The sequence below is a fragment of the Oncorhynchus nerka genome, linkage group LG26 (assembly GCF_034236695.1).
Source record: "Oncorhynchus nerka isolate Pitt River linkage group LG26, Oner_Uvic_2.0, whole genome shotgun sequence".
NCBI lineage: Eukaryota > Metazoa > Chordata > Actinopteri > Salmoniformes > Salmonidae > Oncorhynchus > Oncorhynchus nerka.
In genome coordinates, this window is record NC_088421.1 from 2603553 (window position 1) to 2629764 (window position 26212).

At 42.1% G+C, this 26212-nt stretch overlaps 2 protein-coding genes across 3 annotated transcripts; both read right to left on the reverse strand.

Annotated features, from left to right (window-relative positions):
- Positions 1 to 9452: 9452 nt before the first annotated feature.
- LOC135564988 (uncharacterized) lies at positions 9453 to 11969 on the reverse strand. 2 transcript variants are annotated; one of them, XM_065011103.1, is made up of 10 exons: positions 11906 to 11969; positions 11382 to 11485; positions 11012 to 11103; positions 10672 to 10852; positions 10398 to 10503; positions 10230 to 10318; positions 10061 to 10152; positions 9831 to 9938; positions 9671 to 9712; positions 9453 to 9588 (listed from the first exon to the last, which is right to left on the reverse strand). In XM_065011103.1, exons 1-9 carry the CDS (start codon positions 11909 to 11911, stop codon positions 9696 to 9698), a joined length of 795 nt encoding a protein of 264 aa, XP_064867175.1. In that variant the 5' UTR covers positions 11912 to 11969; the 3' UTR covers positions 9453 to 9588; positions 9671 to 9695. The 2 variants fall into 2 exon arrangements, with proteins under 2 accessions (XP_064867175.1, XP_064867174.1); XM_065011102.1 differs by lacking the exon at positions 11906 to 11969 and adding an exon at positions 11562 to 11667.
- A 5704-nt stretch (positions 11970 to 17673) lies between these two features.
- Positions 17674 to 25746, reverse strand: LOC115109992 (transmembrane protease serine 9-like). Its single transcript, XM_029635288.2, has 10 exons — positions 25673 to 25746; positions 23542 to 23562; positions 23224 to 23386; positions 22664 to 22935; positions 22087 to 22223; positions 21565 to 21844; positions 21261 to 21438; positions 20178 to 20434; positions 19785 to 19882; positions 17674 to 19664 (listed from the first exon to the last, which is right to left on the reverse strand). Exons 1-10 carry the CDS (start codon positions 25728 to 25730, stop codon positions 19155 to 19157), a joined length of 1974 nt encoding a protein of 657 aa, XP_029491148.2. The 5' UTR covers positions 25731 to 25746; the 3' UTR covers positions 17674 to 19154.
- Between the last annotated feature and the right edge of the window lie 466 nt (positions 25747 to 26212).

Genomic DNA, 26212 nt, shown 5'->3' on the forward strand with positions numbered 1-26212 from the left:
CCAAAAATTTGACATTTTTGACTTTTGACTTTTGACTTCGTATGAAATCATATTGAAAATGGACAAAACATATTCCTTATGCGCATGTAAAAAAAAAAAAAATATTTATGATAATAAAATTGGACAAAAGTATATTCATACAGTTCTTACACATGTGTAATTGACAAAAAAAATCGAAAGAATTTCGAAAAACGGTCCAGAAAGCACTTTTTTAAGGGGTGATAAGTTTTTTACAAAAAATTCATTTTTTCAAAATTTTGCTTTTGGACGTTGACTTGGGTTACATATCCAATATGAAAAACCACGGTGGAGCGGATTCGCCACCTGTTGAATTTTTAAAGTGTTACAACTGGCAATAGCCATATGGCATTTGCAATATGCTTTGCATTAATCAACGCCGAATTGGGTGGTATTGGACAATGTGTATATAGTTTGGCCACTGCCAATATGTTGCCATTCATTTTTGTCCAATACAGGGGGGTCTTCCCTTACAAGGACTCCTGGTGACAGCTAGCTGAAAGAACTACCCGGATTCATATCACACTGCGGGAGGGTAGGACACACTGCACTGTCGAACAATAACAGAGTTCGAGAGGAGAACTGGAATTAACAGAATTCTGGGGGCCATCTCTCGAATGAAGAATACCTTACCTGTTACCTTACCTTACTGTTCTTGTTCATAGAAGTGAAAATGTGTCTGACTCTTGCTAATGATGTGTTTTCTGGAAGAGGGTGGGACTTTATAGGTGAGCTGTCCATCCTAAGCTGTATGGTTGGGAGACCTTATTACTACACCATGAACCCGAGAAGGCCAGAGGGTAATATTGACATAGTTAAACAAGGAGAAATTAGTATTAACCAAGCATAAGAGATCACTTGATCTGGATAAACAGGAAGTGAGAGTAGGATAGGGAGGGATGTCTCAGTGGAGTTCTATGTAGACCAAGTGGTATCTCTGACTCCTTGGCAGTTCAGGACTAAGAGTAGCTATTATGGAAGACATCTATGCAAGTCTCTGTGTAGTTCATGGAAACATGTTATAGCTCACATCATGTGAGAAGGCTACATAAATCTACATACCCAGCATGGAAGGAGATGGAGTGTAGTGAAAGTAAGGGTTTCAGTTGATAACCTAGTGCATTCCAGGTAGAAAAAGTTAGAGCAGCTGATTGCTCTATAGTCAGTAGAATACAAGCATAGTCCCTGACAAAGCAGATACTGACTGTGGAGTTGTCCAAAGCCAAGAGCCGGTGTGGATAGTTCAGAAAAGGAATTATTCACCTAAGGGAACAGCCTGTATGGTAACGCTATTCATGGAAGCAGGAAAGCCAGATAATAAGTTGTATGGATTTGCACTATTTATATCCACATGTTCCTCTGAAATCTGAGCTTCCTCCTTTCACAGAGGCAACAGGAGACGGTTTACTGTTTGATTCAGTATAGTACTCCTGGGAAATATGTGGGGCAAAATCAGTATTGCAATAGGACAGATAATGTTACTTCTGATGCGACCAATGAGTGATTTGGCAGGCTGGTTGAGATCTGGGGATTTCAGTAAGATAAGGAGGCCCAGGGCTCACATCTGTTGGTTGTGTGGGAGAATGACATGATGGCCAAGTATTACTGGCTAATTGAACAGAGGTATGTGTACTGGTACATTTGAGAATGCCCTTCACACTCATTCAACACCATGACACGATGTTGACTAAACGGGAGAAAATAAGTACTCCGACTGGGTCTTTTGATGATAGGGTTTGTATTAATAACATTGTGGTTCCAAGGGTGGCAGATGAGATCAAAGCTATAAATTAGATCCTGGCAGGATTAGAGTCAAGTATTTTTTGGTGGTCCACTCTCAATGAGAATGTGGATTGGATCAATTATATCTATTAAAAATCCACAGCGCTTCACCAATTATATTGGAGATGTAATGAATGACTTGGCAGAATAGAAGAGTCTTGGATGTTTGCTGGCTGAAGAGAGTGGGAGTGTATGGAGGTAATTTGACTCCGGGGATATACAGTTAGGATGGATCAGTGACCAAGGCCTTGTCTGGTTTACACACCCTAGTTCACGAGTTGGAAATAAACTCAGGGGTGGATACTTCTCTGACTAATTGGGTTGACAGTGTGTTTGGAAGATGGAAAAATGTTATGATTACTGTGTTATGGGCTACCTTCACCTGTGTGACTGTGTTAGTTTTGTTCGGATGTGGTTGATTGCGTGTATGAAAGTTATCAAGATGACACTTCAGATGGTGATATATGGACCAATCCTAAGCTCTGACCAGTGGAATACAAAATACATGGCTTGGACATAATAGAAGAATCCGGATCCTTTCACTCGCGAGGAGACCATATTTGATGTTTAGGAAATTTAAATTAAATTCAATGTCTAGACTGTTTTTTCATGAAGATGAACAGAAAATCCTGATCAGTAGAAGTAAGATTCTGATGTAGGTTAGAACAGTCATTGAAGTTGATTATGTACATGCATGTATTGGTTGTCTTCTTCTAGCATATCATTGATATTTTCATGTAGTGTTTAATGATGGTATGAGTTGTTAAGTCATTTTGAGGGTGGATTGTTGGGAAATTATGATTAAAATGACTGAACAAATCATTTTAAATGGAACTGTAACTAAGTAAACTTATACTCTGTTTTATTATATCTGATTAACTATATGAGTTCATAAGGTGGGATTGTGAGACACGGACAAGGAGTAATAAAAGTTAATGAACACCATTCCAACTAGGAATAAAACAAATTGGTTGTGGACTGTGAAAACAAATAAGGTCGTTAGCCTATGGTTGACCATACAGAAACTTAGCTCTGGGGTTTTTAGATAAGACAGTGAGTGCATTCCTAAGTTTTCTGTTAATTAGAACTGTCAGTTCAGTGGTGATCGATGATGTTGAGGGGTCAAAAGTTATCTGGGAGTGTGTTAGTAAGTTAGAATGAACTTTTCACCTCACTTTGTCCCAGTCGAGAGGAGGGGATTCTGTTAAAGCAATGAAATGACGTCATGATCTGTATATAAACTGCTGCTCGTAAGTGGGAGCGTGCTCCGAGAATAAATTATATTACCTATTATTGAAAGACTGGTCTGCGTCTATTTTATGCAAACAAGAAATCTTAGAAATTCTCATAAAATTGATGAAAGCACATTGGCATAATTAAATTACAGTAACAGAAGCACATTCTGATATGAGTCTCCAGTACTCGTCAGTACCCTTCATTTGATGCATAAGGTGTTTTATCAAGTTTGTACCGAGGATGATATCATCATGCTGACCTGGGACTATGAGCACAGGGACTAAACAACTAATTCCATACACATTAAGGTCAACTTCATACATGCATTTTGTTTTCCCCCCTAAACCAACGAGAATGACTGGCTCTGATAGTGGCTTCTTCTCTAGACTAATATTTTCCGCCAGCATTCTTTGTTCTGCTGCTTCGCTTAAAGTACAGGCCATGGAGCCAGTGTCAAACATCCCTTTCAATTGGAACTGGTTATTTACAGTGACTGGGGCATAAAACAGTTCATCAAATGGCACTACTCTTTGTATATTCTGCGCTATGACCCGAACACCTTCTGGTGCTGTACTACATGCGTTCACATATCGTCGTTCTAAATCTTCATCACACTCGAGGGTTTGTTTCTCTTCACCCACATGTCCCCCCTCCAAATGCGGGCCCGCTAGTTTAATGGCTCCGCTCCATTGGTTGCTCGTGTGTCCTCCTCACTGTATCTAGGCCCAGACTTCGGACAGTTTTTCTTCCAGTGACCTGACTCAAAGAATGACCAACACAGACCCTCCCTTCTACAGTGTGCAAGTGTAGAGTGGTTTGAACTGTTACACACCTTGCAATATTTCCTGTAAGAGTACCCTTGGTTAGGTGGGTGCTGCGGTCTTACTGTTGTCTGAGTGTTCTGCGTTTGCACACAATCAAGTAAGCTTATCAAGGTTTGCATGCAGTTTCCTTCAGTTTGATTAGAGGGTGTGACAATTACCTCACTCTGGTTAGGAGACACTGGACGAGATGTCACTTCATCTTCAAGTACAGGCATCTGGATATGTGTGATCACCTGTCTCACAGCAGCAGGGTGCTTTGACCTGGTCAACATTTGGGCTTTCATTTCAGACTGATACTCGTCTAGACGTTCTTGTATTTCAGCTGCTGTCCACTTTAAAACCGCAGAAAGAGAAGGATCTGGGCAGTGTTTCGCAAACATCATCATTACCTCTCGGCTGGAGTCCTCGGTGCTCCGACCCTGCCTCCTCAAACACTCGTCGGCCACATCTACTGCCTTGTTCAACCGGATCCAGTACTCCATGGCATTTTCTCCTAGTACTGGCAAAGTGTTATAAAAATCGTCAAGAGGCATGGATGAATATGTCAACTCACTGAAATGTTGTTTCAGTATATCTATTATCACTTTAGGGTTCTCGTGAGGTTTCAGAGATGTATTGCTGCTGAGTGTTATCTTTATGATGTCTCTAGCGCTCCCCATAAACTTGGACATGGTCTCCTGTGACTGTTCTATGACCGGCAAGCCCCTCTTTCTCAGGGAAACGTCCATGAGTTCCTCCCATTCATGTACTGAGTACTTGTCAGACCCATCCCCTCTGAAACATGGAGGCTCTCTCATGTCAGACTGCATGACCAAGTTCATACCGGATATATTAAGGGAGGGTGTGTCAGTGAATGTCTGGCCTGCACTGGAGCTCTGAGCATGTCCTCCTTCTTCTCACCTTCCTTTCTAATTTGAGATGATATAGACTGTCCTATCTGATGGGCTAGTTGTGTGATAAGATTCCCAAAGTCAGGACTGGCCACCTGGTGACCAAGCTGGTGTTGATCAATGGCGATTCACAATGATCCACGTTGATCCGGGCCACGGCACCAATGTAACCGGTTCTGCACCGGTACCTTTCTGCGTTCTGGTAAGGTGTAGGTGGAAGATAAGGCTTTGGACACAATTCAGTCAGTTGTTTTTGGTGAGATACATCAAGTACATTTTACACCTGTTACACAGGAAATCAATCACTGATCTGGAAATCATTAGTATGAACTCATTCCAGGCTTGCAATTAATTATCAGATACTTATGCTGCGTTTGTAACCAAGTGGGAGATTTGAATTTACCAGTTGTGAAGTCGTAACTAGTTGGATGCATTCCTGTGCTTTGAACTCGTTGAGAAACGCCAAGCTGCATGAACAATAAACTAAAAGTACAGCTATCATGCTTGTAAACAAACTATAGTGTTCAAAAACCATATTAATAGATTGCTTTTTTATAAATAATGTTTTGTTGTTGCATTTAACTGAAAAAAATGCAATTATTGAGGTAATTTTCGTATTAGATGACATCAGAGGTCAGCATGTGGGAGCTCAGGATGATAGACAAGTTTCCCACTAGAAATGACCAGTTGGAGGGCCATTCAAGGGGAATTTTCCCAGTCATATATGGTGAATTACCACTTGGTTACTGAACACAGCATTAGGTTGCGATCCCTTGCTCAGACAGTACATGCATCAACCAATGAGTGTGTCAGGAACCAGATTGCTATAACATATGTGGTTAGCTGATATTGTGTTGTAAGATCTGGCATGCCTCAACAAAGCCTGGTCAGAGGAACACACCCTTAATCTTGTGCCAATAAAACTGAATGTGGTTTCTATGGCTGCGTTTACACAAACATCCCAATTCTGATCTTTTGCCCAAAATCTGATCTGATTGAGCAAAAGACCAATGAGTGGGAAAATACCAGAATTGGGCTGCCTGTTTAAACACAGTCATATCTGTCTTATCAGATCAGTAGGCAGGTTTCCATTGACCCAGGCTTATTCAACAAAAGCAATGTTGCAAAAAATATGTGTAGAAATGGCAGATATAGGAGACATTTTCTGAAGATTGACACATTTTTTATCCATTTGACATGGGGCGATTTTTATTTGGTCAAACTTTCTTGCATGATGGAAACTGTGTTTTTTCTAATAAATGATGATTGCCAAATAATTTTGAAGGTAGAACATCATCCAGTAGGTCTAACTATAAAGTTCCACTGCATTTAATTATAAATGCCTACTGCTTGCAAAATAATTTTTCTTCTTAAAAAAAAAATGTTTATTTGCAGGACAAGGATTGTCCAGACTTTCAAGAATGCCTGAATTGCTTTGGCTTGCTTTTATGGTTGACTGGGTGGATGCAAGCTTCACCATTCAATTATTTCAGATCTAGAGGAGTGCAATTATAATATGGCATGAGACAATTATTGCATTCTGTCCATGCTGGCTTTCGAGGGCTACCTGAGACATGAAACAGATAGCCTGTATGCACTGCCACCTGTTTCAAATGTATTCATTCACATTTTTCCTAAATGGGTAATAAAAACACTTCAACCACTTAATTTATATTTGACACTGGGTTTTAGCCATTTTTGTTGTTGATGTAACGAGATATACGAGACAAGAAATGAAAGCGCATCATAGCAGGCAATTCAATTGTCGGGACTATTTTTTATGCCAACTTTCTAAATGTACATTTTTTTAAACAAAAAATCACTGGAAAAGTAATGGAATAGCTAGTGATCTCATGGAAAGAAGAAAGCAATACTGCATTTCCAGAGTATTTGAACAGGTACAGAAAGAGACATAAGCTTGTTTGGAATTGGAACTTTCCCATTTCTTATTCATCGCTTAGAAGTGCTGTAAATTTACCATCAAATCAACTGGGATGTAGGGTACTATGGGGCGAGACGCACCCTGGGGTAAGGCGTGCCCTCCCCCCTGAAATTCTCACAACAACAACAAATGTCCTCTATTTCAACATTTTTGAAGTCATGCCATCAAACAATTTTGAGTTAAATGTATTTAATTATTTATCATTTAGAAAAAGTTGTATATATAATCCAATGAAGTTAGATACATTTTGTTTTTTGATATATACATGTAAGGAAGCCTTAAGATAAATCATCCATTTGTTTAGAGGGAAACATTTTGATTTTATTAGTAAAGTGGTAATATGTTAGGTTAGTATGTTGAGGACAGGAATCCGTCTGCCACACCAATGCGGCAAGATATCTCTCTTTATTGTTAATCATTTGTATCTAGCTGTAATTTAGGCACTGACTAGCCACGTTAGCTAGCTAGCAACCTAACTAGCAGAAAGTCTGAGGTGAATTAAATGCGTGCCAGCTAGTTAGCATAATATGTCTGTTATCATAGTCAGATAATCCCCCAGTTATCAGGATTAGGGGTCGGAAGTAGAATAGGAGCCAGGGTTAGGATTAGAGTAAGGTTTGGGGTTAGGATAAAAGCATATGCTAAATGGCATATGAATAGGGTTTACGGTTAGGCTAGGTTCAGAATAGGAATGAGGTTACGGGTCAGTTGACCTGGCGGAGAGGATGGGAATCCAAAACACATTGAATAAGGAAAGGCAGTTGGCAGGCATAGACTGGTTTTAACAGTTTTATGAAGCAGCACCCAGAATTATCCATCCGTATATCCCACAAGCAACCAGTCTGGCTCAAACTGTAGGCTTCACACCCACCATGACCTCTACCCCTGCCACATCAACCTCCAACACAACTTCCACCTGTTGTGTCAGAATCAGAATTCTTTAGGTAACATTAATAAATATGTTTTATCAATTTTCATAAGTATGCTTATGTGGGGAAAGTTACTTGTGCCCCAGAGAGGGGAGAGGTCAGACTTGTCTTCTTATGGGAATGTGTCAGTAACTATTACATGTCCCCTCTGAGGTTGTCCTTATCTTGATTTAGTGTGAAGCCTAGGAGGCTCACTGTCTTTTCTGATCTTGTCCAGGTGGGGGTGTATTTGAGATGGGAGTATCTTGAATTGACAATTGTCATATGCCATTGGATGAGGTACTGTTTTGGTCCTAAGTGGTACCAAGAAGTGGATACGAACTTCGTTTAGGAGACTAAACTGAACAATCATTTATAGCTAATGCTGTCTGGCTATGGGATACTCCTCTCTCAAGTAAAGTCTTCCTTTGTAATGTTCCTAAGATCTGTTATTTGTCATGTGAGTTGAGAGGGGTGTGTCTTCACTATAAATGATACTAAGAATTGTTTTGTAAGCACTCAGAATTAATTTATAGACACTGAATCACAGGGCTATGGTGAAACTCAATTAAATATGGACTTTATGATAACTGACTTGGGTGAGGTTTGCTCTCATAATTTGGTAATACAGGAAATTTCCACGACACACCCCACAGGTCTCCAATGACCTTCCTCCAAATGTTGGTAAGGGAAACGTCAGCACACATTTAACTAGGCAAGTCAGTAAAGAACAAACTCTTATTTAAAATGACCGCCTACCCCGGAAAAACCCTAACAATGCTGGGCCAATCGTGCGCCGCCCTACGGGACTCCCAATCACAGCCGGTCGATTCAGGGTCTGTAGTTACGCCTCCAGCACCGAAATGCAGTGCCTTAGACTTCTGCCCCACTCGGGAGCCCATCATTATTGAACCAATAGTCATGAGTTCCTGTTCAAAAGTACCAGGTCCACAAACAGCAGCCATATTGGAGTCACCCCCCAGGCCAAGGAAAAGGCCAAGTCAGCTACAGTCGACATCTTTACCCCACAAGAGGTTCCTGGAGGACAACGCAAAGAAATCATTTTAAAAAGGGAGAAAGAAACCTGTGACACTTGGTCTGTAATGAGTTCCGTTACCAGATACAGTGCAAGTACTGGGCTCATGAGCTATGATGAAATTTAACTGGGGTGGAATTCATTTGTGACCTGTCAGAGGGGAAATGCCAGTATTATGAAATGTTTAATCAGTTATATGTCAATGAATGTGCCAAAACAAATTTGCTCTTGATCTGCTGGGATTTTAAATCTTGCCTTATGCAAATGATAGTCTAGTTAAACTGTTAGAAAGGTAGACATTTTTGCCAGTGAGGTATGAAAGACACTGAAACCAAGATAATCTTTGGGGTAAATTCCCCTGATGAGCACTCTCCTAATTTTTTAAAACTAAGGTAAACTACAGCCATTTTCCTGAATTGTTACCTAAGTATGGCTATCAGCCACCTACAATCCCTAAACTTGGCTTGTCAATTTGATATTGGGTCAGGCTACTGCTGAAAAAGTATAGCCAACAATAAGCAGGTTCACTTATGACAATCTTTCAAATAGCTTTACCATTGCATGAACACCTGCTGTGGCTATCATTAGCAAACTAATTTTGCCAAGAGAAGAAAGTGTTACAGTTCAAGAGTAATCAGGACACTGGAAAGTCCAGAACACAAAGTCGCAAATCACTGAGCACCTCATTGAGAGAATCTTCTTACAACCAAATGGTCACCTCTTGGCTATTTTGTGTAGATACCGGCTCCGCACTACTGGATTTAGGGTACATCTCATCAGGATCATAGCATTTTGACAACCATTAGAAACAAATACCATTGTAAAGTACTCATTTTATTGAAACATGCTCAAGTCAAATGACTTCATATCCATACTGGGGATAGTGGAAAGTGATGCACCCTTCAGGCCACCTACAATTAGATGGCTGTAGAGACAGAAAAGACAGCCATCCCTGTAACAGGTTGAAGAATTGTTAGTAACATTCATCTCATTGACGTTGGGGGATGTTACAGTAAAATAACCAGCACACACACCTGACAAGCAAAGTGTTCCAGACCATTACACCAACCAGTCAACTGAATACAGAACACAATGACAGATGAGTAGGTTACAGGTTCAAGTTAATTTGGCAGCAAAGCTGATACAATTAAAAGCCAAGTGTAAACTATAGTCTTCAATGCCAAAATCACCAACCTTGTTCTACAGTAGGATATTTTACAAATTCACTGGGGATCCGGGTTCCAGAGTTTTCCACTATTGTGAGCGGTCCAAGAACAGAGTTTTGAACCAGGCCCTGGGGTTCTGAGAAAAAAAAATATATAAATTACTTCAAGCTGCAGTCCCATCAGAACTCAAGAGTGATCAGCTCAAATGAATATGGAACTACAGTTTAGTCAGGCTTGAAATGAAGTGCCTCAAAATACCTGAATCCACACCCCTCTTCAACCGAGGCTTGCAACTCGAGTCACAGCACTTGCAGAGGTCACTTTGAGACGGGTCGTCCAGCAACTCCCATCTATGAATAAAAGTTGGCTGTTGCATTGGCACTAACATCATTATGGTCCAATGTTAAAGAATGTGACCAATACTTACTCTCCAGTCTCTTTAATGTAGTGGCAGGCCTTCTTTTCTATATCAAAAACCTCAGGGTCCCATGCAACAAGCTTACAATGAATATACACCTGGGGTGAAATAAGAGAACAGTCAAGAGCTACAGTATGAAAACAACCCAGTCATACCGAGAACTTATGGTCCACTCACTTCCTCGCCTAAGGCAAACTTGAAGGACTGCAGGTAAAGCAGAATAGCAGACGAGTGGTACCTAGGCAGGAACCTGGAGTTCCCAGTCTTCCCATCTGCAAGGCAACTGAAAATGCATTGTGCAATGAGCAGACAAACAGAACTTCCATCCAGCAAATAAGCTAACTTTAAAATGTATTCAATACTTTTCAACATTTGAGTAGGCTGTGTAGCGCTAGGCAGTCAAAAACCAAAACATGCACCCTACATGGCCATAGCCAGGTCTGGTACATACCCCTTGTTGGTGACGATGGGGTACACCAGGCTCGCAGACTGCAGTTCTGGTGTTGTGGCCGCCACACACTCCTCCAAGAGCAGCAGCAAGGGCTGATGCTCCTTCTGATCCACTGCTGCCCAGATGGGGATGAAAGAGCCCAGGGGAAACAGGCTGCTCTTAGCCAGACCAGTAAGGTCTTCTACATGCAACAGAGAGGGGAAGGGGCGCAATGCTCATACGTACTGTACAGCCACAGGTTTCAACTAGCTTTGGGCAGTGTCCTCTGATAGGAATTTCTTTACCAGGTAAGTTGACTCACCACATTCTTACAATAATTGATGTTGTATGAGTCACTCACCATTGAGGAGTGCCATGTGGAAAACCAATCCTCCATGACCCTCAGCACTACCATAGGCAGGGATAAGGAATGGGGGAATCCATCCCTCAGGTCTACATACAAAGGGGGAATGTTTAGTTCAATAATGAAGGTGGCAAAGGCTTAGGAAGATTTGATACCAACACCATAGCTAGAGTACACTACACCCAATAGAGCCCTAAAATTCAACTCAGTGCCACTGAATTTAAAAAAAAGTCATTCCCCTCTAATTAGGGACTGATTTAGACCTGGGACACCAGGTGTGTGCAATGAATGATAAAGTAGAACTGAAAGACAGCCGGCGCCAGACCTCTTAGGGTAAGAGTTGAGTACCCCTGGCATAGATGGTTACCTTATGTAAACACACTTAATATGGTGACTAAGAGCAGCAGGTTTGGGCTTTTGGTTAGGTCTGTAAGTCAGGCTGGTTGAATAGATGTGTTTTTTGCCAGTCACCTGGGGAATAGAAGGAGAAGCATTAGTCGTCGCAGGATCCAAAATGGCATGCATTGGGTCAAGAGTTAGACATCACCCGTTTCTTGATGGCACAGCCATTGAGGTTGTAGTGGAATGTCGCCATCCCTTCTCCCGTGGGAAGAACAGAAATTGTGGACGGAACACAGTGTCCAAGGAAAAGACGGGCAGCATGTTCAACCAACTCTGGACTGACCTTCCATGTCACTTTAATGGAGTGTTTCTCACAATCCACATTCAAATCTAAAAATATACATTTGATAATGTCATCATTCACATCTCAAGAGCCAACACCACAACTTGGCTAGTCTGTTAAGCGGTCAGCATGAGATAAGTAACCTATTCAAATTAACATGGTATCAGCGCTACATAATCATATTATGCGTTCATTATTAGACGTACCTTCATTTGCAGCTACGACAGCCAAAACAATTGCACATTGCCAAAGGAGAGACATGACTGAATGATCTAGGAGTGCCTACAAACTAGAAATATTTATGGACCAATTGATCCTAATCATCTTAATTCTGAACACCTGTGCGAGGTCAAGGAGCGATAATTATAGACCTAAAAACTTACCAACATCATCAGTTTTGGTATTTCCTGGTCTGAAAACATCCTTGAATTTTTATGGGTTTTAAAAGTAAAAATTGTAATAGTCACATATTTTCCTCATAAAGTAGTCTGCAAAGCGTCCCACAAAACACGATGGACGGCCGGAATAGTGATTTACACAGGAAATAAAGTTGAATCAAAAAGATTGAACAATCTGGTTTGCTCAATTTGACAGTACCACACTAAATGTGGATGAGGTATTTTTTGCGACAGTCAAAATGCTGATCAAGGTTAAGGTAAGACCAGCCATTTAATTGGTGGCCAAGCCCGCTAGTTTACATACTGAATGATCATCTCATCCCCGATCTAGCTATCTGCCGTAGCTAAATATATGAATAGATCTGAAAAGCGCTATATAGTGGGCATCGCAGCAGGCCACTGGCATAACCGTATAGAATGCAGAGTTTGCTAACGTTAACTATACTGAACCAAAATATAAACGTCGCAAGCAACAATGAAAGATTTTTCTGAGTTACATTTCATATCAGGAAATCTGTCAATTTAATTAAATTCATTAGGCCCCAATCTATAGATTTCACAGGACTGGGCAGGGGCGCAGCCATGGGTGGGACAGGGAGAGCAGGGGTGCAGCAATGGATGGGACTGGGAGGGCAAGTGCGCAGCCACAGGGGAGCCAGGCCAAGCCAATCAGAATGAGTTTTTCTCCACAAAAGGGCTTTATTACAGACAGAAATACTCCTCAGTTTCATCAGCTGTCAGTGTTGCTGGTTTCAGAGGATCTCTCAGGTGAAGAAGCCAGATGTGGACGTCCTGGGCTGGAGTGGTTACACGTGGTCTGCGGTTGTGAGGCCGGTTGGACCTACTGCCAAATTCTCTAAAACGACATTGGAGGCAGTTTATGGTAGAGAAATTAACAGTCAATTCTCTGGCAAAAACTTTGGTGGACTTTCATACAGTCAGCATGGCAATTGCATTTTGTATGCTATTGTATGTGTGAACGATGGCTAGCTCCTCGAATGATCCCAGTCCCTCCTATTGTGCATCTGTTGTAGAAAGAGGCGACGATTCTCAGAACATATGTGCTCTACAAATGTTTTATTTCCTTTTGGATGCAGATGCAAGATGCAGAGGGTGAGTTCTGCTTAATTAAAACTACCTGATTTCCAAAGTCCACATCTATAGTCTCAATCAACCACACACAACGCAGATTATAGCGGTGCAGTATTAGCACCGGTTACATTGGTGCCTTCTAGACCCGGATTCATCGTTGATCGACGTCAGCTCAATCACCGCGGCGCTGCTGCTCTAGAGACTAATTATATCATTGAGGTACTCTTGCCGCCTTGTGGCAAAAATCGGAACTACAGTATTTTTTCCTGTTGATTTTTTTTTCTGACAACAATGTATTGAGAGCACTGTTTATCGTTAACCAACATAGAAGTGTGTTCATCAACAGACATTTTAATGTAACTTTAGTGGTTTAGTGGCATGGCATCTTATAATGGTGATGAACCCAAATTCACTGCTGAGAGGGGGAGGTTTTTCTCATACTCTGATCAAACCCCTGTAAAGTGTGTAGGTGCAGGAGGTTCCCCCATGTTTTGCTCCACAAAAAAATTGGATGAAAGCCCTTCATCTAGTGTTAATCCAAATGCCCCTGTAGATGGTCTAGCTGAGCTGGTCACTCAGCTAGCCCGGGAAATAGGGAGCTCCATTAGGGAAGAACTACAAAGTGGCAGGTCCAGTACTTATGAGCCACCAGTAAGTACAGAAAAGATAAGTGATCATCATTCAGAGTCGGTAGGATATGTAGATCTCAGTCAAATTAAGCTCATCATGCAATCAGACATAAAGGAACCTCCTACATATAGAGGAGATGTTACAGACAAATGCTCCATTCATGAATGGGAGGAGTTGATGAGAATATACTTGAGGAGGAAGGGATGTCCTGTTGAGGAACAATCAGATGAGATGATTAGTAGATTATCTGGCAAAGCAAGAGACATGGTAAAGATACATTTACGCAATGAGACCACAGTTGATCCTACAGTGAAGCCAGAGATTGTATTTGACATTCTGAAACAGAATTTCAGCGAATTGGCCTATTCATGCATGCCCTTGGCTGATTTTTACAATACTAAACCTGTACCCGGAGAGGCTGTTATGGAGTACTGGGTTCGATTGAACAAGGCCGTAGATGTCGCTGACGAGGGCCTTAAGAGACAAGGTAAGAAGATTGACAGCTCCAACTCCGATGTCGTTAGGATGTTTGTAACATACTGCCCTGACCCCAAACTGGCAGCAGTATTCCAATACAAGTCTGCTGAGAAATGGACTGCGAGTGAAGTACAGGAGAGAATCTATGAACATGAATACCGCAGGAAGGCCACCATGTGTCAATCTACCGCTGTATCCTCAAAGCAAGTAACAGTACATCCCCAGATAAATCCATGTGAAGGCGGGGTCAATGCTGGTGCGTGCAGTGACACTTCTCTCACATCAAGCGCCAAACAAGATGGGCAGAGTGCAAGTATCGAGAGACTCATTCACCATTACCTTAGAGAAGAGCATAACACCCATTATGGTTTCAGAGACACAGGCCAAGACACCATCTTTCCCCACCCAGCCCTCCAGGCGTAGGGAATGCAGGGTTTGTGGCTCAACAGATCACTCCACTGTGATGCACTGTAGACATGAGAACCTGTGCCTCCGGTGCTTTTCCCCAGATCATTGGAAGTCAAATTGTCCAAAACCGGGGGAATGCTATGCCAATCCCGGTGGTGAGAGACGCCCACCACAACAGCAGAGATACTCACCACCACAGCAGCAACCATTAAACTGACACGCCCACAGGTGAAGGGGGGAAATGTGGGTGTTCAACTGTCTACCCCCAAGAAAGAATTTGATGATCTCGAGAAAACGTATGAGATTTTGTGGTCTGATGCGAAAGAAGGAGAGAAAATTGTTATGTTAGGTTCACAAGAGGTTGAGGCTATGTATGTACAAAGTTAGAGGTGCGCTATTTGATAGATTCCCCTGCTACCCCTACCTCGGGCTTCCAGTGGAGAGACCTGAGGTCAACCTACCCTCTCCCCATCTCGTACTTCTGAGTGGGAGACCTTCCCAGGCAGTAGCCTGCCTAGCTCACAAACTATAATCAGGGCGCCCACCCCGACAAGGTTAATTGACCCACAGTCCCACACGGTGACATGATATCATTGACATGTCCTGCAAATGAGTGATAGAAAACCGATCGTGCAAATGTCACCATTCCAAATTATTTTGTGCGGGGGCCCCGTGCCACCCCAGGCAAGATGTCTCCCTTGGCGACTGCCCATGTCGCCTATATCTAAATCCGCCACTGATCATTGATCACTCTGCCACTTTAATCGATGAGGGCTCAGGGCGGTACCATTCTGCTCATCTGATGAAGGTGCACATGGATCAGATTCAAACTTTGAAGACCGAGATCGAGTCATTGAAGGCAGACCGGCGACAGCTGATGCATTGGTCCAGAGCCAGGCGGTATTGGCAGAGAGTCACTCGTCATTGGCAGAGAGTCACTCGTCATTGGCAGAGAGTCAGGTGGCATTGGCAGAGAGTCAGGCGGTGAATGACGCGTTGAAGAGTGCGAGGAACAAGATGGAGTCACAATCCATCACAGGCACACTTGTGAGCTCTGGAACTCCACCTAAGACAGGCAGAGTCAACATACCTGGCGGGTTCGTCAGGTTGTCTGTTCACCCTGACATTTTCATTTCTCTTCTGACAACAGACTTGACTAACTGCTCACCAGGCACAGAAAGGGCCGTCCGGACCATTATGCTGTTCTGCTATTCCAAGGATGTGTAACCGAAGAGAGATACCACGAGTGGACACAGAATACCAACTGGGATGGATCCCGAGGAAAATGTAGCTTACCAGTGAACCTCCGACTGTTCATCATTAAAACTGTCTCGGAAGTTTCTGTCAATGACTGATGCAACCAGAAAAAGTATTAAAGACAGAGTTAATGAGCACTTGAGGTCACAGAGAAAGTCTGGACATGGCCTGCTCTCCCTTCTGTAAGGAATTAGGCACTTTACCATGTTTACTACAGTATGTTTACTTGTCAGACTGCACAGTAGCCTAATAAACAAATGCAGGCGGCTTCTATCTTCAAAATGCTTTAAATGCTTTATTATCCAAACGTTTAAAGTGTGTGTGGGCGACCTCATGCAACCACAAAATGGAGGATAAAGCATATACTGTACAGTACTATATTTCTTCATCAGCATCTTTATGCTTTTGTTAATAAAATAATGATAAAAAATACTCTTTCAAAATGCGGATGTTTAATTCATTATGGATCCATAACAAATTACTATGGGAATGAATATCACTGAATGACAGACATATTAGAGTAATGAAGGCTAATAAAGGTAAACTAATTGCTTACTGGAAAATACTCTTTCAAAATGAATGGAAGCGACAGCATTCAGAGGTCAAGACAGTGCTGCTCTGAGACAAGCATGGGGGCTGGTCTTGATAAATCAACAAGATTATATTTTCACTGAATCTCCGTTTGGGTATTGGTTAGACTACAATTAGGGTGTGGAAATGTTAGGATTATTTTGCTCTTACTGTTGCACTGTAGCCTACTCCCGACCGGTCACGTTGTACAGTGCCATTATGGGCTATTATCAGGACAATAGACTTGCCAAGAAGGAGGGTAGGGAGAATTGTATCGTCAAATGTATTTCTTAGTTGGCTGTATCACAACCGGCTGTGATTGGTTGCAATTTCAGTTTAATCCACCAGAAAAGGCAGAACAAATAATACACCAAATGATGTGGTTAAACTCAAATATACTGATTAATAAAAAAATGTTATCATTTGGAACCTTTAACATGTGGAAGGGGGGAAAAGTATTATTATTATTAACCCTGTTTTTCACAAGCGTTGCAGCCTGTGAATTCTACTGAATTGTGCAAACAAGGTTTCTGGGATGGCCTATTAGCAGGACAATACAGTATTCAATCTCTCCCTATCCAAGTCTGCTGTCCCCAATTGCTTCAAGAAGTACACCATTGTTTCTGCACTCAAGAAAGCAAAGGTAACTTAACTAAATGACTATCGCCCCGTAGCACTCACTTCTGTCATCATGAAGTGCTTTGAGAGGCTAGTTAAGGATCATGCCACTCTACCTTACATGTGTGGTGGTTCATTTATTTACTATCAAATGAGGGGAGACAAACTTATCACATAAGTCAGAGTTACCTGTATTCTTAAACTAAATCTTTTGGGGTTTTATCACCACAAAGACATCGTAAATCTTCTGTCAGTGTTAAATCTCCCAGAGGCCCACTTTCAGTTCACACAGACGCAATAGAGTTATAAGAACCCTCCATTGTGTTGCATAAAACAACCATTTGATGCAATACAAGTATTATAACATAATCGTGTAATTTCCACCATACATGACACCCTAGACACACTTCAATTTGCTTACCGCCCCAATAGATCCACAGACGATGCCATCGCCACCGCCCTGCACTATCCCATCTGGACAAGAGGAATACCTACAGTACCAGTCAAATGTTTGGACACACCTACTCATTCCAGGGTTTTTCTTTATTTTTACTATTTTCTACATTGTAGAATAATAGACATAAAAACTATGAAATGACACATGGAATCATGTAGTAACCAAAAAAAGTATTAAACAAATCAAAATATATTTCAGATTCTTAAAAGTAGCAACCCTTTGTCTTAATGACAGCTTTGCATTCTCTCAACCAGCTTCATGAGGTAATCACCTAGAATGTCTTTCCAACAGTATTGAAGGAGTTCCCACATAAGCTGAGCACTTGTTAGCTGCTTTTCCTTCACTCTGGGGTCCAACGCATCCCAAACCATCTCAATTGGGTTGAGGTGGTTGTGAAGGCCAGGTCATCACTTTTTATTAATTTGTAAACATATCAGAAAACCATTTTGTAGTCTGGCTGAGTTACATCAGCCAGGGTAGGTATTTTGGGAAAGTTTGTGGAATTTTGCAACCCTACAAGAAATAATATTATGAGAATAGTATTATAGGAAAATATGATACATTATCAATTTTGATTATATTTTTTTTATACAAACAGTTGACTAGACAAAGGCACACAAAGCAACCATACATTTATTTACTAATTTGACTGTTTCACAGACACCTTCTTTTTTTAAATGGAATTGTATTAATCCATCACTGACATTTAGGACTACTTCCTGTATAGAGCATGTTCTTCAAGTAAAGAAAAATCTTAGCTAAATACTTTCAGAACATGAACATAAAATGTGTAATTTATCATTTAAATTTCTGTACACAGAATAAAGTATTACCCTGCTTCCATAGGGTAGAGGTAATTGTTAAAACACACAATTATATGCAAAGCTTAGTTAGAAACATGATGAAACACAAAATATACCTTCGACATGCAGCATTTTGGATTCAAGTCTTCAATTCATTTAGAACTAAGTATTAGAGCTATTTAGTTCAGAGTTTTGTTAAAACCATCATAACATAACATTGTATAATAATCCATGGCACATGTCCAGTAAAGTGCAGTATGACTATCTAATAGTTCAGTGCATGTTGGCTACTTGCCATTGTGGCTCACAGATACTGTAGAGTAGACTATGATCTTTGGAGAAAGTCAAGTGTGCTACTACAGTCATATTCATCTGGATATTAATATGTAGCACTGTTACACATGCCCATACAGCTTTGAACAGAAAATCGTGCATATTGCAAACTCAAATAACAGTGCTGTTTGAATCAACAAATATTGTCCAGAAAATGTTGCTGCTACAAAAGAAAAGTGACAGTAAAAATATATATCACTGATTGGATTTGACATTGTTTTTCTTTACTAAGGGGAAACATTCATCATTCAAGGAATGGAGATGAAGGCTCCCTGAATTCAATGTTGCAATCCTGGCTTTGACACACTGCCAGTCACTGACAGAAATGGATTAATTGCTAGAAAAATAGACTTTTGATTGGTTGGAAGTTACAAAAAGGGCTTGTCAATGGTTGCCATGGAGTTGCTTAGCATCAATCCCAGCCCAACAGGAGGACAGAGGAGAGGGAGAAGAGGACAAGGAAGAGCGAGAAGGAGGAGTGGGCCGGGGAAGCTCCACTGCTGCCAACAGCTGAGGGGGTCGTGGAAGCAGTGGTTGTGGTGGGTGATAGCAAGTTTCCCAATGTGGAAGTCAGAAAGTCCTTAAAGTGGGAGGTTTTGGTGAAGACTTGGTTGGGGGAGTCGCGAATACTCCGGCTCAATCGTGCTTTGCTAGTGCCGTTAGTGCTGGTTGCGTTGCCACTAGTGCCGTTGCCGCTAGTGCCATTGCCGCTAGTGCCGTTGCCGCTAGTGCCGTTGCCGCTAGAGCCGTTGCCGCTAGAGCCGTTGCCGCTAGAGCCGTTGCCGCTAGTGGCGTTACCGCTAGTGCTGTTGCCGCTAGTGCCGTTGCCGCTAGTGCCGTTGCCGCTGCTGCCAACAGTCAACACAGCAGTCTGAAACCATGAGCTGCCCTGCTTACACATCAGAGGACCACCCACATCACCCTATGGGGAGAGAAGCAGCGAAAAACATGGGTTAATATGGTCATACTGTTATGTGCTTATAACAACATGTTGCAAGCAAAATAGTAAGACCGACAGATGTATAGATCAACTGTGCCATACCTGCAGTAGTGTCACAGGTCCGGTGCAAATGTTGTCCGAAGATGAAACATTCACGCATTCCACCACAGAGGTCTGGAACTCCTGCAGGACTTGCTCAGCTGAGGACACAAAGAGAGTTTATTACTTATCATACCAATACACACACACACATACCCACCCATACTCCTAAGGTCGTATCTTTCCGGAAACAATCCCTAGCCAGCCCCTACCCTAGGCATTTGTGTACATCCGAGAGGCCTGGATAGGGTGTAAGCAATATGTTAAATCCCACCTATCGTATCAAAGGACCTACAGCAATTCCATTGCTTTTCCAATTCTTTCAGATCTATAGAGCTTGTTAATGAACAGGCACATTTCTAACAAACACACAAAGACAGTTGTCCATCCACTCACCCCCACCCTGGCCAGTGCCCCAGCCAGCCACCCAGCACTTAGTCCCTGTGCTGAATGTGCTGGTTCCCTGGTCCACACAGATAGGCTGGATGTTGTTAGATAACTTGGGTTGGCTGGCCAGTCGGAGGATGGCCACGTTGTTGCCCGTCAAGTTGCTCATGGTGATGTTGATGACGTTCAGGGTTACCTCGTTAGGGTTGGAGCCGTTTTGCTTCAGACGACCCAGGATCACGGTCCATTGAGAGGCGTTGGGCTGGCTGGGGAGATGGAATGAGTTGTGTTTAGTGAGGGACACTAAATCCTACATTCTGATTGCCGTCTTATGAAATGCTTATGTACGGCCTATAAATGTGATATGTAGGGGTTATGTATGCGTTATGAAGAATGTGTTATTCCCTAGGTAGACACCCGTCATACAATATCTAACTTTTTGGGCGACCCTGACCAAATTCACATAGAAATTTCATTCCCGTCAAGTCTAAGAAGTGGTAGATCTGTTGTATATATGCTATTTCTATGCTTCCCGTTCTGAGGTTTTTGCATCTTTTACTTTTTTACACCAGCTTCAAACAGCTGAATATACAATATGTTTGGTTATGGAAAAATATATTTCAGTGGTTTAGAAGGTGATTCTCTACACAATGACTGCTTGTTTTATCACAAACTAAAGTTAGATAAATGGTGGCGCGATTTCGTTAGTGCATCTAACCCTTTAGTATGGATGTCGTCATCATTTTGAATGCAATTAATGATTGTAGCAAGTTGATATTTTCTTACTTGTAGTTGTTAACATGAGTATTAACTAAATTCATATGTACTGCTTATGAATGTGACATGTATGGGTTATGTATACTGAACAAAAATATAAACCCAACATGTAAAGTGTTGCTCCCATGTCCCACAAGGACTGTACGGATTGAAAAGGAAAGCGTCACTAAATGTTCATGTAATGGCACCTTCAAAAATCTAAATGTAGTTTACATGACTTGATTTCCTTAGAATCATGTCAGGACTGACATTTTAATCCGGAATTTACTGTAACTACTTGCTCTCCCCTTTGAAATACAGGTCGAGTTAATTTACCTGGAGAAGCAGCTAGCGTCGCTCATGACAGAGTCCACCGCCACTAACGTGCCCCCGCACACGTGTGCTCCGTTCTTCTGTAGGCTGGCTATCCAGGGCCACAAGCCTGCTGTCGCCAACGAGCTTCCCCCACCAATACGGGAGTTCAAAGAGGCGCTAGCGCTGCCACACACCACAGCTGCAGAGGGAGAGACAGATACAAGTTTGAGAGACAAATAAAAGGGAGTAATCCAGTAGTCAGATTTATTACAGAGGTAGAGATCAATGTTTAGCCATATGCACAAGTTAGACTATAGGTACGCACGTGCGGGTGTGGTAGTAGTAGGGGGGGTGGTGGTGGTGATTCTGACTGATGGCAGAGCAGTGCAGGAGACACTGAGGTCAGAGTCAGTCCCACTGGATGAGAAGGTGATGAAGCCTGGTTGGTCACTGGTAATCTGGCTGTTGATCCAGGTCTGGTACTGGGAAACTCTGGCGTACACACCAGGGAAATTTGCCATAGCACAACCGTTGCCAAAACTCACAACGCCAGACTGGATCCAGCGAGTACCCTGTTTGCTCACAAGCGGACCTCCTGAGTCCCCCTATTCATAGACAGATTTACAGTGTCACTGGGATTGAATTTTCACAGGATTATGAAATATGGTGGGTCAGTTTCCTCAATGAAGCCTAGTCTTAGACAAATAATCATTTTCAATGGGGAATCTCTATTGACAATTATTTTTCGTCTAGGATTTAGGTATAACCTGTTTTCGGAGAATCGGCCCAATGTGTTATTGACTGACACTAATAAACTAAAAGGAAAAGGACAACCAAGAGATTTTACCTGACAGGAATCCTTTCCTCCTGCTGATAGACCAGCACAGATCATGTTGTCAGTGATGGAGCCAGCTCCATAATTACAGTTACACTGCCTGTTTCCCACTACTGGCACATCCACCTCCTGTAGGACCTGTGGTAGAGCTGGGACGATAAACTGAAAATGTAGACACCAACCACTTATCACAGGCATTGCTGATATTCTTCACTACGATAAGTAGCTTATACTAGACAATGTGAAGTTTGAATTGAAATAAGTTTGCTAATATGGGTGATTATCAATTGTCCCATTAACAGCTGCAACAATCAAACTAGTAGTAGTTGTTTAAAGGCTAATCAAAAAAACTGGTGCACATGAATGTTATACTTATAGTTCTATTTATTGTTATCGCATCAATTCACGTAATTTATTGCGATATACATTTTTGTCCATATCGCCCAGCTCTAGTCTGTGGTGAGGCCAGGGACACTGAGGATAGACTTTCAACCCATGAGAAAAATGGCTTCCTCAACATACACAAGACCTCTCAGAATTCTGAGCCATCATCAGTCCTACTTAAAACAAGCTATATCTGTGTACTCACATCCTCCACTGCTGAGGGTGCCCCAGCCTGTGACCCAGCTAGTAGTGCCAGCATAGAAGGAGCTGCCTTGTGCAGCTAGGCAGACTGGCCGGATGTAGTTGGTAAAAGTCACAGAGGAGGAGAGCTTCAGCAGACACATGTCGTTGTCACTGGTACTACTGATGTAGTTGGGGTGGCAGATGATCTGAGTCACCGTACGGCTCACTTCATTAGGGTTGGTTCCCTGCTGGTCCTGACGACCCAGGTAGACCACCAAATTTGATATACTGGAGCTGAGAAAATGAGTTTCAAGTTAGAATTGTAGAACCAGTAGCAAAGCCGGTTGCTCCCACCTCAGCAATATTTGAATATTGTCATTATTTACGAACTGCTTCCCTTTACTTCCCACATCTCATTTTGGAAACATGGGGAGGAAAGTCTGTTTACTGTCCCAAAAAACATAGTGGTTTTATGTGATCACATGAAAATCTAAATGTATTATTGTCATTATTATGACAGTTTGTAGAAATACTACAATACAGATTTGATTGAATTAAGCACAGTTTTTTATGGGTGCTCACCGGGGAAAGCAGTGAGCAGCAGTCAGCACCCACTCTTTGTTAATAAGGGATCCCCCACAAAAATGGCTGCCAGATCTCTGCAGACTGGCCTGCCATGGCCAACTCCCTGAAGGAGCGTCCTGACCCCCCACGATCCTAGTGTTGAGAGGAGAGATTCCACACACTAACAAAGACACAGATGGATGAGGGATTACAAAATAGAGCACACACAGGAAGTGAAGAGATTAAAGCTCATTTGTTAGTCAGTGAATAGGTGCATGGTTAAGTCATTCAATTAGGAAAATAACTGACATTTGATTGAAAAAGGAGGGGACTTACCATTCAACTGAGAGTGAGACACTGAAAAACAGGAGAAGCAGAAACAAGTTGAACAGTTTGGTTTTGGCAAACATGTAATTCATAACTTTTCACCCCATTGGTTTTATAGTAGCAACATACAGTCTTGATTGGGTCTGTACTCTGCCTGTACTCTGCCTGTACTCTGCCTGTACTCTGTCTGTACTCTGTCTGTACTCTGTCTGTACTCTGTCTGTACTCTGTCTGTACTCTGTCTGTACTATGTCTGTACTATGTCTGTACTATGTCTGTACTCTGTGTATTTAGTGTCCATACAGACTTTTCCTGTGAACAAACTCTCTCAGCTGTTTTCTTGTTATGAGTCTGAGGATTGTTAAGACAAACGCCATCTGTCAAAACGTCTTTCATCACTGTGTATGTTACCTAATACTACTGTCCACTTAACATTGTCCAGAATGTGTTTAATACTAATTAGCACATTACCTATTAAAACAACCTAGGAGAATAGATTACTCTCAGAATTACTCAAATATGTTTATATTTCATACTAATAGTAATGAACTGATACTAGATAAATATAGTTTGTGGACCAACGCCTTATGAATAAGATAACGAGGATGAGGAAATATATATACTGCATCTTTAGAGGAGAGCAAAAGTAAAACCAGCTCATCAGGAAGAAAACACCAAGAAAAAATGCACAATCATTCAAAGGAAGCAATGTGGTCACAACAGTCATCATTTCTGTAGGACTGTATGGGGATTTCACATGAAACAATACTTGGTCATGTTTTATAATGCATTCTAAGACTTGTCTAAAAAGGATAGTTCACCCAATCACCCTTAAGACAAGGACAGACGAGCAATTGCATAGCATAGTTTCCATTAAGATGGAATATGTCATTGTCAGCGGAAGGCACAACATTTCCTTTACATGCTAATTGAACTAGTGTTAAAAAGCCATTCAATGGTATTGCGCAACTCTAAACACTTCAGAAGGCACACACACACACACACACACACACGAAAGACTGATAGGCCTAACTAAGGTGCTTTTTCACGTCAGGTCCAGTTGCACAAACAGGGGCACCTAATGTCAATCATTTTACAGGCGCATTGATACTGGCTTTACAGCTGTATTAGATCTAAGAACAAACCAGAGTCATACAGACTGCAGATGTGGTGCATGTGTCAATTTACAAATAAGTCTTTAGAATAGAGAAGTCTCTTCTTGACAGTGCTTTAGATTTTTCTATCAGGCTGTTCACAAATGCAAATTCTCATGCAAAATAGTCCTGAAAGGGGATTTGTCTGGCTGCCTAGTTTGTATTATGTTGTCCCCCATTTTCTCGTCGGGATGCTTCATATCCACACTGCTCGCTAACCCAGAAGTCAGCCGCTCCAATATGTCTGGTTAACACTAGATTACGCCGCCAAAGTCATAAACCCTGCCTATTTCTACCATTTCAAACCTAACCTTAATCATACTGCTAACTTAAAGCCTAACACTAACCTTCAATTAATACCAAAAAGCATTTTGTTTTTTCAATATAGACCATTTTGGGAACCAATGTGTCGGAGGCAAACACGGTCAAAGAAAAAGCCCAGCTGGCCTATACCCTCCCCTGGCCTGGATGACGCTGGGCCAATCGTGCACCACCCTTGGGAGCTCCCGGTCACGGTCGGCTGTGACAACTTGGGCTCGAACCCCCTTCACTTCCCTTACGGCGTTGAAATTAGATGTACAAGTTCAACTGGTCCACAAAACCTAAAACACACTGACCCTTTTGCAGTGTAATCAAGTTATGAGGCGCCACTTTAGACTGATAAATGTCTTTAAGGACACACGTTATACCTCACTCGCGCAACATACATTCACATCTTAGACAAATATTTTTACAAATGTGAACGTTGTGCCTTAAAAAATTAGGCACAGGACCTCCCTCAAGGCCCAAAACAGTCTAACAGGTCTCTTTCCTGTGTCACACGGCACATGACATCCTGTTGGCTTTGACTGTCGTTATTGGCTGTATTCTATAAATAGTCAATAAGGCCGACCACCAAGAAAATACTATAACCTGACCAACTCCTTGACTCCATTCACCAGTCAATAGAAGGAAAGCAGTGGAATAACGGGAATCTCGTCTCCTACCTTTTGAAAAGAGGGTAACTAGTAGAGTCACCAAACAGAGTGCTTTGTAGACTTCCATCGTTTCAATGCCCGCCACTACAGCCTGTCCTGTTGAGTGTTCATACTTTTATACTCCACCCTGCCTTCACTCCTCCCCTTTATCTATCTTCCTCTCTCACACTGAAACCTGAGACAAACCCACACCCAAGAAACACCTGTTCTCTCCTCCCTCTCTCCTCCTTCTCTCCTCCCTCTCTCCTCCCTCTCTCCTCCCTCTCTCCTCCTTCTCTCCTCCTTCTCTCCTCCCTCTCTCCTCCTTCTCTCCTCCTTCTCTCCTCCCTCTCTCCTCCTTCTCTCCTCCCTCTCTCCTCCTTCTCTCCTCACTCTCTCCTCCTTCTCTCCTCCCTCTCTCCTCCTTCTCTCCTCCCTCTCTGCTCCTTCTCTCCTCCCTCTCTCCTCCTTCTCTCCTCCCTCTTTCCAAATCAAACACTTTAGAACCCCTGAGTCTTGGTTGTCACAAGGGCAAGGCCATTGGTTTTCCATTGCTGTAATCTGTGATCA